General features: G+C 41.2%; 2 protein-coding genes across 3 annotated transcripts in view; one reads left to right on the forward strand and one right to left on the reverse strand.

Annotated features, from left to right (window-relative positions):
- The window catches only part of PRKG1 (protein kinase, cGMP-dependent, type I), a 1,522,098-nt gene that overhangs the window by 632,948 nt on the left and 871,689 nt on the right, over nucleotides 1-17,461 (reverse strand). The window lies entirely within an intron of this gene.
- Nucleotides 15,822-17,461, forward strand: part of CSTF2T (cleavage stimulation factor, 3' pre-RNA, subunit 2, 64kDa, tau variant) — a 2,160-nt gene continuing 520 nt past the window's right edge. Inside the window, exons 1-2 of the mRNA XM_006880305.1 lie at nucleotides 15,822-16,479; nucleotides 16,522-17,448. Of these exons, the coding sequence (XP_006880367.1) occupies nucleotides 15,822-16,479; nucleotides 16,522-17,448 (1,585 nt within the window). The remainder of the gene's footprint in view (nucleotides 16,480-16,521; nucleotides 17,449-17,461) is intronic.

Below are 17,461 nucleotides of genomic sequence, written 5' to 3' on the forward strand. Positions count from 1 at the left end.
ATTGTCCAACTCTCTGATGCATAACAAGTGATTGCAAAGACCATGGCCTGTATCAGGTGCACCTTAGTCTCCAGAGAGACACCGTTGCTCCTTACATTCCCCAAATTTCTAATGCTCCATAACCTCATCACATTGGCCCAGACTCTGCCCAAATATGGAGGCAAGCCAGCTATATTAACCAAGGACACATCTGGCACAAAGCCTTTTTTCTCCATTCTCCTTTTGGAGAAATGACCGGTCTCACTCTCAGGAATGTGTCTTTTTAAAGAAAACTGTCTTTACTTTCTCCTTCATTCTTTTCTCCTTGCTTTTACTCTCAACAGTGGCCTCTATGACTTGGCCCATGCCAGGATCCTTCTTGTGCAGGACATAACCAGATCAAAACCAGGGGTATCACCGATGGCCGCTCATTCTGCTGTCTCCCACCCAGTCCAATTCTTTATTCATGGAAGGGAGGTCAAAACAGGGCATTCACTACACGTAAGAATGCCTTTACTGTTTTATACCAGACTATTTTCTATGTGTAAATTACTATTTTAAAGTTTCCATAAGAGGCAATGACTTCAACAAATTTTGTGGAGCAATTATGTTCAGTGGTAAGCAGGCACTTTTGGCAAGATGGCCTACATCACGGTAACTCTTCATTGTTCTCCTTCCTAAACAGGTAGACCACAACACTTGTTATTTAAGTATTTTGGGTTATAATACAGGCAAGAAAAAAAATTAAAAAGATACCTTCTAATAGTTCTTTAATAATATCTTTAAAAGGAGGAATTATTTTTTGGTCTAGGGGTCAGTTTTGAAGAAAGCCTCTTTATTAAATTTAATTGTTGTAGTTTTGAAGAAAGCCTCAGTTACTGTTGTAGTTTGTTTCCATTCAGAAATCTAGAGGAAATCCCACGCCCTCCAATTATCATAATAACGAGACCCCCTGACCTTGTATCAAGTATGCACTTTTCAAGGAATGAGAAGGGAAATTTGAACTGTTTGAAACTGGGGTACTGCTAGGTTTGTGCTCAACTGTTGCCTTAGACTTTCCTTTCCTTCTTCATGTGATGTGCTAAATTATTTTCCCTTGAGATGGTTCAGATCAGAAAAGCCAGCCTTTAGTTGATTCAGGCATTAAAAGGCTAAAGAACACACCCTAAATGAGTAAGCTAGGCATCTCCACAGGTTCTCTCCTAAGATCCTTCAACCTGCTAAGAGTTCTGGTGAACTTGCTGCCAGAAGCTGCACTACATCTCCAAGGCACATGGTTTCAGCCACCAGAGGCTCCGTGGGAGAAGGATGGACAGCCTTCTCTCATGCCTCTGAAAGCTGACATCAATCTCTTTATATTCTTTCACTCTAAGAGACGAGAGTGACTCCTGTAGGACCTTGTAGAAAGCAGCTATCTCGAAAGGGTATGTTCCATTATAACCAAGGACCTTACATCGGTAAAATTTTACTTTACAGTCATCTGTAAACCACAGGCATGTGTTGCTGCATCCTGCATATTTGGGGCCACCTTTATCACCTGAATATGTTCTTCACAAGACTCCAGTGGCAGCCATCTTGAAAGAAAACTGCTTGTGTGCTTAATTATCCTAGTCCCTCCAGGAGTGGTATCCACTTCCATAAACAGCTTGCCTTCGGAAACTCTATGAACCTGGAAAAAGGATGAAAGTCATGCAAGTGTCAAGGATTTTTGTTCATAGGGTCACTATGAGTCACTTATGACTCGATGGCACTTAACAACAACAACAACAACAACAACAACAACTCCCCTCCTCCTTCATGAATAAACACAATCTCTTCAGTCTAACCCCACTTTCAGTACCTTTGTTCATAGCAGCATTATTCACCATTGCAAGAACATGGAAACAGCCCAAATGTCCAACCACAAACAAATGGATTAAGAAACTATGGTACATTCACACAATGAAATACTGTACAGCACACAGGAGAAATGATTTTATAAATTATTACTTAACTTGGGAAGGACTGGAGAGTATTATGCTGAGTGAACTAACTCAGTCTCACAAGGATAAATACTGTATAAGAATATTATTTTAGAATGAGGATAAGGATCCTGGAGGGGTGGGAAAGGCTGGAAGCAGAGGGATGTGGATATACAGGGGGAAGATTTTGATGTGAGGGAGGGGCAAGGGAAATTGAAAGAATTTGTTCAAATTTGTATTAGAATTTTGTAAATAAACTTGTTGTTGTTATGTGCTGTCGAGTCGCTTGCGACTCATAGTGACCCTATGCACAACAGCCCTAAACTCTGCTCTGTCTTGTGCCAATCGCACTGTCTCTGACACTCCCATCCCAATAACCCCAGTCACCGAATCAATCCACCTCACAGAGGGCCTTCCCATCCTGCTCTGTCCCTCCAGCCTCCCTAGCATGATGTCCTTCTACAAGGACCGGTGGGGAAAAAAAAAGATCCCACTCCTGGGACTTGGAGAAAATAGATATTAATTCTATAGGCCAATAGTGCTCCAGAAGAAAAAATACTAGCTTACCAAGTAAGACAGTACATTACTAGACAACTACCAGAAATACAAGCTGAGTTTAGATGAGGCTGTAGCACTAGAGACATTATTGCCAATGTCAGATGGATCTTGGCTACAAGCAGAGTACCGGAGGAATGTCTCTGTGTTTCATTGACTATGCAAAGGCATTTAATTGTATAAATCACAACATATAGTGGATAAACTTGAGAAGAATGGGAATCCCAGAAAACTTGATTGTTTTGCTTATGCAAAACCTCTACTTGGACCAGGAGACAGTTATCAGAATAGAGCAAGGAAACACTGCATGGTTCAAAGTCAGGAAAGGAGTTCATCAGGGATGTATCCTGTCTCCATACTTTGTCAATCTCCATAGTTTGAAAATCTGTATGCAACACAGATCATTTGGGAGGCTAGACTTTATGAGGAGGAGTGTGGCATCAAAGATTCATCAATAACCTGCGTTATGCAAATGATACAACCTTGCTTGCTCAAACTGAGGAGGTCCTGAAGTGTTTGCTGCAGAAGGTCAAGGACCGTAGATTCTCACCACTGGGCCAACTGGCAGCACAATGATGAATGGAGAAGAGATTGAAGTTATTAACAGTTATAGCTTGCTCAGCTCCATAGTCAACACTCTTAGCACCAGCAGTCAGAAAATTAAAAAACAAAACAAATTGCACTGGAGAAATCTGGTGTCAGGAACCTCTCCAAAGTGCTAAAGAGCAAGAATGTTAGTCTAGAGACTGAGGTTTGTCTGACTCAGGCCATAGTCTTCACAATTACTTGCTATGCATCAGAGAGCTGGACAATGACTAAGGTTGACAGAAGAAGACTTGATGCCTTTAAGTTGTGATGCTGGAAAAGAGTCTTGAACATACCATGGACCTCCAGGAGAACAAATAGGTCTGTCTTGGAGAGGGTGAAACCAACTTCCTCCTTGAAGGCAAGGATTTTGAAACTCATCTCCCATACTTTGAGCATGTGTCCAAGAGAGACCAGTTCTTGGAGAAAGACATCATTCTCGGAAGGATGGTGGTACAGTGCAGGAAAGGCTAACCCTGGATCAGATGGATTGACACAGTAAATGGGGTAATGGGATTAGGTGAGTCAGAGTCAATGAGACTGGCTCAAGATAGGGCAGAGTTCAGAGCTATTGTACATAGGGTTGCTATAAGTCGTGGGCAACTAGATGGCACATAACAACAGCAAAGTCGAGTGAGAGTCAGCTGCTCAGCTATTTCTCTAAAGGCAGGCACTGGATTGCTATGGTTGCATTAAAAAAAATGACGAGTTGTTCATCTTGAACAGGATGTCTTTATTCATGACTGGGTAGCAAGGTGTGTGTTTTCAATAGTTTATAAGAATACTTCCTTCCTCTGTATTCTTTTGGGTGACAGCCTGAAGAAAGAATACTGGCGCTCTGCTTCTTGCCCAATTAGTCACACCTTTCTGTGCTTGAATAATGGCTTGTGTCTGCCTGAGCAGATTCAAAAGAGGCAGTCCTCATGACAGCCTCAACATGACTATATGCTCAAATAGGTATCCAGCAATCCAGTGTTGGATAAGCCTGTATTCGCCACAAAGTTCAGAAAGGTTCTTTTAATAAAAATAAGTAGGCTTTCCTCCACTGACTAAATATTTAAGAGAGCATTTCAGGATTTAGTAAAAGAATCTAGCACGGACCTAAAGGAGCTGTAAAAGTCTTGATAAAGTGTCTGGCCTAAAAACATCCATGTTCAATTTAAAGTCTACCACAAGTTAAAATAGCAATGTTTTAGAAAATTGTCTGGGTACAATTTTCGAACTTATATAATGTAACAACTTCTGTCAAAGAAAATCTCACTTTTCTTTTGGAAAGAAAGTAAAAAAGGTTTTACAGAGAAATAATACAGCTGGATCTGGGAGGGTTAAGTAAAAATACAAAGTGTTCCTGCAGTGTCTACTGTGTTAGGAGGTTTCAAGGGTAGGGAGCCACAGGAAAGGTAGGGGACTGACAATTGATTCAGCTTCTGCTTTGGAGTCCTTTGAAATGTAAAGGTCTGCCATTTCATAGGGAGACACTGGTTTTACTCCTAAGGTAAGCACCACCCACCAATTCTATCACATACATTCTCCCTCAGAACAAATACCTTTTGTTTGTGTTAGGAGTATATTTTGAGCCTGCCTTCTCTGTCCTGAGATGTGTACCTCCATGATTGATAATTCCGATCTGAGAGTTCATCTAGTTCAATGTTTTGAATGACATAAATGAAACTCAAGATCTCAAAATAAGGAGCACTATATTAAAACGAGGGGGTCCCTCCCCTTAAACTGATCTGTTACTACTACTGCAATTCAATGTCTTCCAGCTGGTTCTGACTCATTAGCAGCCCTCCAACTTTCTGAGGCTCTAAGTCTTCATGAAAGGAGACTGATCATCTTTGCAGCTGGAGAATTCTAAAGTCTTTTAGTCAGCAGCACAAAACACTACAGACTGAACCACCAAAGATCCTTATTACTGTAGCTGTTATGTCCTTTCAAATAGGAACCTGCTCCTACTTGATCCTCCAGGGGGTTTTCAGAGGTTGTAAATTTCAGGGGAGGAGATGACCTGTCTTTATCCTGCAGACCAGCTGGTGATTTCAGCCATCTACCTTTGGGTGACTTAACTCCTTACCCACTAGATCACCAGAGCTCCCTGTACTACTACTAAATTTTTTTTAAAGATTCAACTTAATGGTTAACATACAAGACAATTATAAAAATAAATACAATACATCATGCACTCAACCAAATGATCTAGAATACGGGTGCTAACAACCTAATTTAAAAGCTGTATAAATTGAGGCACAACGTGGTCACACTTGTCAAATTAGATGCATAACTCAAGTCAAGTCAAATTAGATGCATAACTCAAGCCTTTCTGTAGTTAGTCTGTGCTCTTGACTCCTTCATTCTACTGTCTCTCACAGGTGTCAAGACCATAGTCTGACAAAAATGATTGAAGATCTAGATTGTATTACAAGTTGTACCAATAACTGGTATCTGGCCATAGACAGGTCTTTTGTATGCCCTGGCCTCATTTTCTTTATCTGTTGGAGTGGGGAGAATAGGGTTGAGTTCTTCAACTCCCTTGCACAAAGAATGTTCAGTCTGTTCAACATCTGTTTCTGAAATAGCATTCTCCAAGCAGTACTAAATTCATGTGTATGAGAAGTGAAAATCAGAGGTGCTCCGAAAATGTATTATAGTCTTAACTCCATTTTTAAGTCTTCTCATGAGTCTAGAATCCACGTTAAATGCTTAAAAACTAGCTTTTTAAGGGCACTTTAGTGGTTGTGCTGCCAACTCAAAGCCACCAGCTACTCCAAGAAAGATAGAGATGAGCAATCTCTTTCTGTATGATTTACAGCCTCTGAAAATCCACTGTGGGATCAACTATGGGTTGGTTCTAACTTGGTGGCACATAACAATAACCTTTAACTTTACTGCTGACCTGCAATATACCCTAAGGCTAGCCAATACTTTTCTTTGAAGACTGGCCAGTATAGTTGTTGTTATATGCCAGGTACAATGGACTCCAATTTATAAAGAACCTACGTGGAACAAAGAGTAAGGATGCCCAATCCCATGCCATCCCTGCAATCCTCATTTCCCATTGTTGCAGTCATTTTGTCAATCCATCTTGTTAAGGTTTTCATCTCTTTTTTCCTGACTGATCCCTCACTTTTCTCAGCTCGCTGTGCCTTTCCAAGGTCTGACCTTTCCTGAGAACATGCTCAAAGTACATGAGTGTCACCACCCTTGCCTCTGAAGAACACCCTTGTAGCACTTCTCCTAAGACAAATTTGTTTATTCTTTTGACAACCCATAATAAATGCAATACTCTTCATCAACACTACAAAGAAATAAATTATTTCATCTTGCTTATTCCCTGTCCAACTTACATACGGATATGAAGCAACTGAAAATATCATGACTTGGATCATAAACACCCTAGTCTTTAAAGTGACATCCCTGCTCTGTAGCACTTTATGGAGGTCCTTGACAGGAGCTTTGCCCAATGCAATTGTCTTTTGATTTCTTGACTGCTGTTTCTATAGGTGTTGATTGTGAATTCTGGTAGGGGTAGGAAATCATAAACTATTCCCAACATGTCTTTTTCACTATAGGCTAACATATGCAAGCTTTATGCTTAAGAAGCTTGTATCCAAATGATCCTGGAACACATCACTGTCAGTGGAGTCTTTACAATGGCCTCCAGAGACAGAAATGATTAAGGAAGCCTTGTTACTCACAGGTTACCAGAAAAAAACTGCCTCATAGTCTGTCTGGGATTACTTTATAATAAACTGAAATAGTAATCATATAAAATTAAAGGCATTCATGGTGGGCAAGACAGTGTGGTACTGCTACAATGACAGACACGTAGATCAACTGATTTTTTACAAAGAGATAAAATCAGTTAAGTGGGGAAACAACAGCTTTTAAACAAATGGTGTAGTCAAAATTGGAAAACTATCTGCAGAAAACTCAAGTAAGATCCACACCTCAGTCAATACACAAAAAACCAACTCAATGTGGATTAAGGACCTAGGACTGAAAACAAAGACTATAAACTTCATTAAAGAAAAGCCTGGAAGAACTCTAGAAGCCCTAATCCACAACTTAAACAGTCTTCCCAGCATCCTGAAAAAAATCTACAACCAGGAGAGGCTAAAATAGATGAATGAGATCTTCTAAGAATAAAATACACATCCAAAAACTCCAACAGGGTTGAAAAGAAAGTCACAGACTGGGGAAAAAAACATTTGATAATGTCATATCAGAAAAGGAACTTATATCTAGCATTTATAAAATACTAGAGCACTCCACCAAGATAAAGGTAAACAACCGAATTGCAAAATGGGCACAGGATATGAACAGGCACTTCACCAAAGAAGACAGTGAGATGGCAAACAAACACATGAGGAAATGTTCAAAATCCCTAGCTTTAAGAGAGATGCAAATCAAAACAACTATGAGATATCATTTCACCCCAGTCAGAATAGCAAAATTTGACAGAACAGCAGACAACAAGTGCTGGCAAGGTTGTGGAGAAACTGGAATCCTCATTCACTGTTGGTGGGAGTGTAAAATGGTACATCTACACTGGAAGGCAGTATGGCGCTTTCTCAAAAAGTTGGAAATAGAAATACCATTTGACCCAGCAATTCTACTACCGGGAATATACCCTAAAGAAACCAGAACTGCCACTCAAGCAGATATACGCATACCCATGTTTATCGTGGCTTTGTCCACAAAAGCAAAGAGTTAGAAACAAACCAAGTACCCATCAACAAATGAACGGACAGAGAAGCTGTAGTATATTCACACAATGTAATACTACAATGCATTGAAAAACAAGGAACTCATGAATTATTATACAAAATGGGTGACCCTGGAGGATGTTATGCTGAGTGAAATATCTCAGTCACAAAGGACAAATACTACATAATTCCACTGTGGTAATGTGGGACTGACATTGGGGTTGCAGGGAAACTAAGAAAAGAGGGGATAAATAATGTATGCTGCCTGAAAATAGATTAGGGAGAGAACTGTTTAGGAGGAATATATGATTAGGTATTATTGTCATAACAAGAATCCAGAATGAAAGCTGCATAGTGGAGTGAACCGGGTGTAGGGGGATTGTATAACAATGAAGGAATTTTTTCTTACTTTTCAAAGAGAAAAGTGAAGTAGGTGGGAGGAGTGGGCAGGAAGGAAAGTGTATAAAAATGAATGAATAGAAACCCAAAGTCTCTGTAAATGTTCATTAAATTAAAAAATAAATGAAAGGCATATTTAATTAGCCATACAACCTGATTTGGGGATTATGCGTCATGTTGTTGATTGCCTTTGAGTCAAGGACGACTCATAGCGAGCTTATGTACAAAAGGCCTGAAGCCCCTCTACAACCATTGACATTTATCAAAGTTCACAGTTTCCAGAGGCATGTTGTTTAGGAAGTGGATGCCACTCCTGCTTTCTGCCAAATTATCATTTTTACATAGCTCATATTTAACTCTCTTGATGATCTTTCAGCCAATTATGAATTTCATAATCTTTAGTTAGCACTTGCTCCAGTAGTACAAGTATGTACTTCTTTGTCCAATCTGGAGGAGGGCCATTTATCCTCTGTGATAACATTTAGTGAGGAATTTCTATCCCTCACTAAACTTCATTTGCTTTTATTGAAGCAGAATTCATGTCACTATATAACATGTATGTATGATCTTAATCTTGCCAATAACAGTAATGAGCCCTATGTTTAAATAAATACAATTTACCATTTATTCCTGTTTATTATCTTCTATTAAATATACCAAAAATTGTGGAGAAATTATCAAAGCTCATCCTATATTAGATTTGAAAAATGTTAAATGTTATATGTTCTTCATAAAAGGAAAATTAGTTCATTACCCATCTAACTAGATGATTTTTAATTGTTTATTCTGGAGAAGAGTCTTGACCATATCATAGACTGCCAAGAAAACAAATTGATCTGTCTTGGAGAGGGTGAAACCAAGTCTCTCCTTAGAGGCTAGGATTTTGAAACTCTGCCTCACTTACTTTGGGCACACTGCCAGGAGAAATCAGTCCTTGAAGATGGACATCACTCTCAGAAGGGTGGCTGTACAGCACAGGAGAGAGAGAGACCTCAGATGAAACAGATTGATTCAGTAACTGGGTCAATGGGAGTTGTTGTGTCAGAATTAGTGAGACTGGCTCAGGGAAGGGTTCACAGCTGCTGTACATAGGGTTGTTATGCATCACAGGTGACTCAACGTCACATAACAACAATAAACATACTATGACAGGTTTGGAAGCAGGAGCAGCATCCACTTTCTTAAACAACATGCTTCTGAAAACTCTAAGAACTTTGATAAATGTTGATAGTTGTAGAGGGGCTTCAGGCCTTTTGTTCATAGGTTCACTACGAGTCGTGCTCAACTCAAAGGCAATCAACAATGACACAGTCCTGCAAATTGAAAGAAGAAACATTTTCTCATTTGTTTCAGTCTTTATACTTTACTATCCATCTGCTGCCACAGTAGTGATAGTGATGTCAATACTACAACTGGTTTCAGAGACAATCAGGGAAAAAGCCAAGGGACTTCTGAGATTGTGCCAATGCCTCAATATCCTGTGATTACTACACTGATTTTGAAATAAAACGTTTAAAATCAATAGATCTGTTTTCATACTGTTGTTCTATAGCTACCACTTACTAGCTATGTATTTTCAGGCAACTCAATGAAATGATCTCTTAAGATCTCTTAAGTTAAATGGCGTGTGTTCAAATCCTACTTACACTAGTCAACAAAGAATATGGCCATGATATCATTCATATTTCCATTTATTTACCTATAGGTGTTCATACTATGGGCCACCAAGAAAACAAATAGGTACTTCTTGAAGAGGGTGAAACCAAATTCCTCCTTGGAGGCTAGTATTTTGAAGCTCCATCTCACATACTTTGGAAATGTGGCCAGGAGAGATCGGTCCTTTGAGAAGGACATTATGCTCAGAAGGGTGAAGGGACAGCTCAGTAGAGGAATACCTAGGATGAAATGGATTGATACAGTAATTGGGCAATGGGGGTAGGTGTGTCAAATTCAAGTGGGACTGACTCAGGACAGGGCAGGGTTCAGAACAGTTGTGTATATGGTGGCTATGAGTCACAGGCGACTTGACAGCACATAAAAACAACAACTGAGGTGTACCTGAGTTACAGACAACAATAATAAGATATACAATTTTGCATTATCAGTAATAACACACATCACTGTACAAGTGGAAACACAGACTGATTACCGAGAAAAACAAATATTGGCAGGTAAAAAGAACTATATCCATGATTGTACACATAGAATTGGTAAACCTCTAACAAAAATAACGAAATTGTTAAACAAAATGTTCTATTACATATGGCGTTTATCAAAGGACCTCCTACCTATGATATGCTTGGACTGAAAAAGAAATCCAATGCCCACTGCCTTTTATTTGGTTCTGAGCCACAGTGAGACTGTAGGACAAAACAGAATGGACCACAGGATTTGCAAGTCTATTCTTGGTATGTTGTGCTGCTAACCAGATAGCTGGAGGTTCAAATCCATCAACTGCTCTGCCAGAGAAAGACGAGTGGTCTCCTCCCAGGAAGTGTTACAGCCTCAGAAAAGCAATGGAGGGTCCCCCAAAATTGAAAGTCACTTGAAAGCAATAAATTTGGTTTTAATTGTTTCCTTTTTCCTTTTTTTTTTTTAGGAACTGACTGCCATCTAGTTATCTCTTAGACTGGCGAATGGCCTCAAACCACCAACTGTTTGTTTAGGAGCCCAATACATTGACCACTATGACAGACACCAAGGTTCCTTATAACTACTCAGAATTATATTTTACTTATAAAAATAATTTAAGTTCAATTGTTAACGTCTTATATAACAGATCTCTCAGTTTCTATACATTTATTGGTTGATTGATTGTTTCTACATCTTAAATATACTGTCGAGTCAGAACCAATACAAACTGACCCTCTGGTGGGTTTTTAGAGGCAGTTAATCACTTGGAAGGAGATTGCCAGTCCTTCTCCCTTGGGACAGCTGGTGGATTTGAACTGCATGCCTTTGGGATTACAGTGAAGCTTCTTGCCACTAGGGTGGCGGGACAGTGCAAAAGAGGAAGGCCTTTGATGAGATGGATTGATTCAGTGACTAGGGTAATGGGGGTAGGTGTGTCAGAGACAATAACACTGGCACAAGATAGAACAGGGTTTAGGAATGTTGTACATAGGGTCACTATGCGTCACGAAATAGTATACACAGTGGGTGATCATGGAGGACATTATGCTGAATGAAATAAAATTCACAAAAGGACAAATACTGCATAATGCCACAGTTATAAAACAAGACTGATATAGGGGTTGGGGTGAAATTAAGAAAAGAAGGGATAAATAATGTTCACTGAATTGAAACAGATGAGGGAAAGAACTGCTTAAAAGGAATATAGAGTTAGGTATTATTTGCATGACAACAGTCCAGAATAAGAGCTGCATAGTAAAGTGGACTGGGGTGGGGGTGGAAAATTGTACAACAATGAAATAATTTTTTTTTTCAAAGAGAAAAGTGAACTGGGGGAGTCAGGGAGGAAAATATGCAATAACGAATGAATGGCAATCCAAGTGTTCTATAAACTTTCATTAAAATCTTAACAGCATCAACAACAAGAAGACATTAGCAAACACCAGAAGTAGAAAAGCACATCTCAAGTTTTGTGAAAAGTGAGAGACTACTTCCATTTTGTCAAACATGCAACAACTCCATAGGTGACCCTCCAAAGCGGACCCTCTGGTGGGTTTTCAGAGGCTCTTAATCACACAGGAGGGAATGCCCATATCATTCTTCCGCAGAGCAGCTGGTAGATTTCTAACCATGTGCCCTCAGGTTTGCAGTGTAGCTTGAGGCCACCAGAGCTCCCTCTACATGCCCTTATTGTTGTTGTATTGTTCTTGTTGTGCACTGTAGAGTCAGAACCAATCCATCCTGAGGAGCATCTGGTGGCCTCGAACCTAAACCCTGTGCCTTCAGGATTGAAGCACAGCTTCTTGCCACTAAGCCATCAGAGTGCTAGAGTTTGTTAAAAATTGGTCTTAGAGCTGATATCCTGGTTTATTAAAAGCTGAGACACCTGGTTATGCAAAATATAAAAAAACGTTCTTCATATTTTGTGCCATACAGTAAATAGTATAAAATGGATGTTTCACCCTGTTTGAATCCAACAGGTGTTCAGTGAGAGGAAGTTAAGCAGTTGGGAAACCTAGTGGGGACTGCTATGAATCAGCACTGCCTTGACAGAAGTGTGGTGTTTTATTGCTTTGTTTTGCCTGTTCCTCAAGCATTCTGCTTTCACTCTGCCTTGGAGGCCAGAGTGATATGATCTGCACAGACTAGATACACTAAATCAATATAAAAAAATTAAAAAATTACAAAACCAAACACCCAGATCTTGTGCCTTTAAATGTAATGTACCATATCAGTTTGGTTAGATGTCAATTTAGGAAAAACACTTCAACTCCTTTTTTGGCTCTACTCACTGCCTTCAGATTAGTTCTGACTCAGAGTAACCATATATTGGGTTTCTTTACACAAGGAGACTCATCCTTTGTTTTCCACATAGCAGCTGGTGGATTAGAACTGCTCAGCTACTGGTTAACAGCTCTTTAAGCTATACCCTATACCACTGTGACTCTTGTTTGGATCAGTGGTACTTAAAATGCATTTCTTTTTTTTTCTATAATTATATTTTATTAATTTTCATAAACATTCACAGAGATTTTGGGCCTCCACTCATTCATTGTTGCACTATTCTCTCTACCCTCCTCCCAGTTTGTTCTTGTCCAAATGCCACAGTGCTTGTCAAAGCCAGTTCCGATCAATCTTCTTTGTCAGTGTGTCCTTTGCCATTCCCCATCACTCCTCCCTGAGAGAGACTTCACCCTGAGTCACAAGGAAAAGGGGATGGCGTATTCTCCTAGCTACTTCCTGCTGAAAAGGGACGCTGTGGGTTTCAGGGTGAAGATCTTCTCTCACCACTCTAAAGGGCCCCTTTGGCAGTAGGAAACACATAGACTATTATGGAGATTGATTTTGGAATTTAGATGCACCCTTATTGATTGTGCTTGGCTGTACATGTTCATATCCTTGAAGATGCATCATGGGGGTGTTCTAAGACCTGCAACACTAGTATCATGTATATGAAATACAAAATACCCAGGGCCACTCCAGACTCCCAGAAATTGGAGAGGAAAAGAGTGAGGTTCAGAAGTTTGAATTAACAAAGGCAGGATCCAGGAGAATTTTTTTTGTTTAATCCAGGAGATTTACAATTTATTCTGATACTCCCTTTAACATCCTCATGATTCCAGTATTTAACATATGTCATCAATTACACAAACATGCAATATGTAAGTTGTCCTTGACAGATGTATAAAAAGATAGTTGTCCTTTGTACAGTAATGGATGAAAGACAAGCAGCCACCTTTTTAAAGTTTTCATGGTAACACATTTTTCTCTTTCAACTCTAATTCTCTTTCTCACATACACAAAAAAGGAAAATAAAAGCAATGCTAACAGATGGTTCTAGTTACACAGAAAGGAAAACTTTATTAGCTGATATAAATATCTCGTATTATTTGAATAATATGTGGGCCATATTGGGAGAACAACTATATCCAAACCTGTCTTAAAGAACTACCACAGCATTCCTTTCTGCTATATATAGTTGTTTAGCTTGAAAGACTACTCAAAAATTAACACAGCCTTTAGTTTTAAATGGCTGCTGTATTTGTTATCAAATCATTATACTCATCAGATCTATTTAGATGTGTACCTCAATTTCTGCTGAAACTTTAAAAAGTGCCATAATCCAGCCCTTCACCCTAAAGCCATATTTAGAATAAAATATGGCACTGACTAGACCTCAAGATACAGGTTATTGGAGCAGTGCTTTCCAAAGACATAACGCAATACACATATGTGCTTTAAAATTTTCTAGTACTTAATGTTTAAAAAGTAAAGTGAAACAAGCAATATTAATGTTAAAACGTCGTTTAACTGTTGTTATAAGCCATTGAGTGGACGCAGACTCAGTGACCCTATGTAAAAGCTCTGAACCCTGCTCCTGAGTCACTTTTATTGTCTCTGACAGACCTACTACCATTTCCCCAAGGCACTGAGTCAATCCAGCTCATCCAGGGTCTTCCTTTAGGATATCAAAAAATTATTTCAACATAAAAACACTATAAAACTGCTCATTAGATAGTTATCATTTTGTTCTTAGCCTTCAAGTTCTGGCACGCGTTTTACACATCTCAATGATAATGTTAAATTTTCACAGGAAATTGTTTTGATTCAGGAAAATTTATCAGTGAAAAAGTACTCAACACACTCTAGCTGTCCCAAACCTAGTAGTTACCTAATAGGTAACTGATGTATCTATCATCTTTTACTAAAATAAACAATTAACCAAAGTAATTCCCATGGACATTAGCCACATTTCAAGCACTCAACAGATATAGGTGGAATGACTACCACATGGGGCTTTACTGACTTTCAGACCTTGGACAATCATCATAATCCGTCTCAAATTTCAATTTAACCTTTTCGAAGTTTATTCAGGTTGTTTTAATGTGGAAAAAGCCCTACCCTCAAAGTACCTTTCAACTTCTGCTTACAAAACTAATCCCAATCTGTAAATCCTCGAATTCAAGAAAAAGTTTGTAATTTTTAAAAAATTCTCAAGTAACCCTCCCCCCCAAAAACCAGAGGTAAACTTATCGCATCTGTTTAATTAAAAGAAATACATCCTTATTGATTTAAGATGGTGGTGTTTTTTGTTTTAATGGCCATGAAATGTTATTACTGACATCAACAGATTTACGTTTACAATCATGCTTGCGCAGAAAACCCTGGAAAAACCGGTCATCTCTTAATAATAGCAGTTACTTGAAGGACCTTGGGGGAGGGGAGGGCGCACAGACGCAGTTAGTTTTGGGGTTTTGGTTTTGTTTTTTTTAAAAAAACATTTTAATAATAACCATTTACAGAGATTTTGGATTTCCATTCATTCATTGTTGCATTTTCTCCCTGCCCAGCCCTCCCCCCCGCTCCAGTTTGCTTCTCTCTTTGAAAAAGTAAAAGGCATTTTCTTTGGTTCTGAGCCGTTATTGTCTTAATCCCCTATCCCCAAGTTTATTTTGTAATTTAAGGACCGTCTCAAATGTATTCTGAAATGATGGTGGATCCCCCCCCCCCTAGTGTGGGCTATTATTTTTAAAATATAACGTAAACATCGTACAGAAAGGAAAAACGGCTACGTGAAAAGTGTCCGTTTGCGTTCAACCGCTTTCTGTTAGCGGTTCCCGCCGGCAGAACGGAAGCAAAGCGACCTGACGTCACGATCAGAGGTGTCGCTACGTTCCCTTCCGGTCGTCTCCGCGGCCATTTTTACTGTGGGCGACGCACTACGCGGCTGTGGCGGAGGGATCGTGGCTCCGCGGAGAGTCTACAGAATTAAGAAAGGAGAAAGGAAGCATCCAGGTTTGTAATAAGTATTCAATTAACTGGGGAAAAGCATTAGCTAGGTTAGAACGCAGAGGAGCGGTTTCCGTGGCGAAGCGGAACATTTTTAAAGGTATTGTCACGTTTCTACCCGGACACTGATTGCTGTTTCCGTTGTTCGCAGGACAGGCCAGGCGAGTCGTAGGAGAACAAAAATTGGCCTTCTCGTGCGTGAACAACCGGAATCATGTCGAGTTTGGCGGTGAGAGACCCGGCCATGGATCGGTCGCTGCGCTCCGTGTTCGTAGGGAATATTCCCTATGAAGCGACCGAGGAGCAGCTAAAGGACATTTTCTCTGAGGTTGGTTCGGTCGTCAGTTTCCGGCTGGTGTACGATAGAGAGACGGGGAAACCCAAAGGTTATGGCTTCTGCGAGTATCAGGACCAGGAAACCGCACTTAGCGCCATGCGGAACCTTAACGGGCGAGAGTTCAGCGGGAGAGCGCTCCGGGTGGACAATGCCGCCAGTGAGAAAAATAAGGAGGAGCTCAAGAGTCTGGGGCCCGCGGCGCCCATCATTGACTCACCCTACGGGGACCCCATCGATCCGGAAGATGCCCCCGAATCGATCACGAGAGCCGTGGCCAGCCTCCCTCCCGAGCAGATGTTCGAGTTAATGAAGCAGATGAAGCTCTGCGTCCAAAACAGCCACCAGGAAGCGCGAAACATGTTATTGCAAAACCCGCAGCTGGCGTACGCGCTGTTGCAGGCGCAAGTCGTGATGAGGATCATGGATCCGGAGATTGCGCTTAAAATTCTGCACCGGAAAGTACATGTGACGCCGCTTATCCCAGGCAAATCTCAGCCTGTTTCTGTCTCGGGCCCTGGACCTGGACCTGGACCTGGCCCTGGACCTGGCCCTGGCCCTGGACCTGGCCCTGGCCCAGGCCTCTGCCCAGGACCTAATGTTCTCCTGAACCAACCCAATCCTGCTGCCCCTCAGCCTCAGCATTTGGCTAGGAGACCTGTGAAAGACATTCCTCCGCTGATGCAGACTCCTATCCAGGGTGGAATTCCCGCTCCAGGGCCAATCCCAGCTCCTATACCTGGATCTGGTCCTGGTGCCTTAACTCCTGGAGGAGGAATGCAGCCCCAGGTTGGCATGCCAGGAGTTGGTCCAGTGCCTTTAGAGCGGGGACAGGTGCAGATGGCAGACCCCAGAGCTCCTATACCACGTGGACCCATGACTGCTGGTGGCATACCTCCAAGAGGACTGTTAGGTGATGCTCCAAATGACCCCCGTGGAGGAACTTTGCTTTCAGTTACGGGAGATGAGCCTCGAGGTTACCTGGGCCCTCCTCATCAAGGTCCTCCCATGCATCATGCCTCTGGTCATGACGGTCGTGGCCCTTCCTCACATGAGATGAGGGGCGGACCAATGGCTGATCCTAGAATGCTAATGGGCGAGCCCAGAGGGCCCATTATGGACCAGAGAGGTCTCCCCATAGACGGTAGAAGTGGCAGAGATGCCAGAGCAATGGAGGCACGAGCCTTGGAAAATGAGGTCTTAGAAGCACGAGTAATGGAAAGAAGAGGAATGGAGACTTGTGCAATGGAAACCAGAGGAATGGAAGCTAGGAGCATGGATGCAAGAGGAATGGAGATAAGGGGCCCAGGCCCCAATCCAAGAGGCCCTATGGCCGGTGGACTCCAGGGTCCTGGTCCCATGAATATGGGGGCAGGTGGACCTCAGGGGCCCAGACAGGTCGCAAACATTTCAGGGGTAGGGAACCCTGGAGCTGGCATGCAGGGGGCAGGCATGCCAGGGCCTGCCATGCAAGCAGGCGGTATGCAACCAGCAGGCATGCAAGGAGGCGGCATGCAACC

This window comes from Elephantulus edwardii, unplaced genomic scaffold (genome assembly GCF_000299155.1).
Source record: "Elephantulus edwardii isolate Elephantulus edwardi_28Jun2011 unplaced genomic scaffold, EleEdw1.0 scaffold00007, whole genome shotgun sequence".
NCBI lineage: Eukaryota > Metazoa > Chordata > Mammalia > Macroscelidea > Macroscelididae > Elephantulus > Elephantulus edwardii.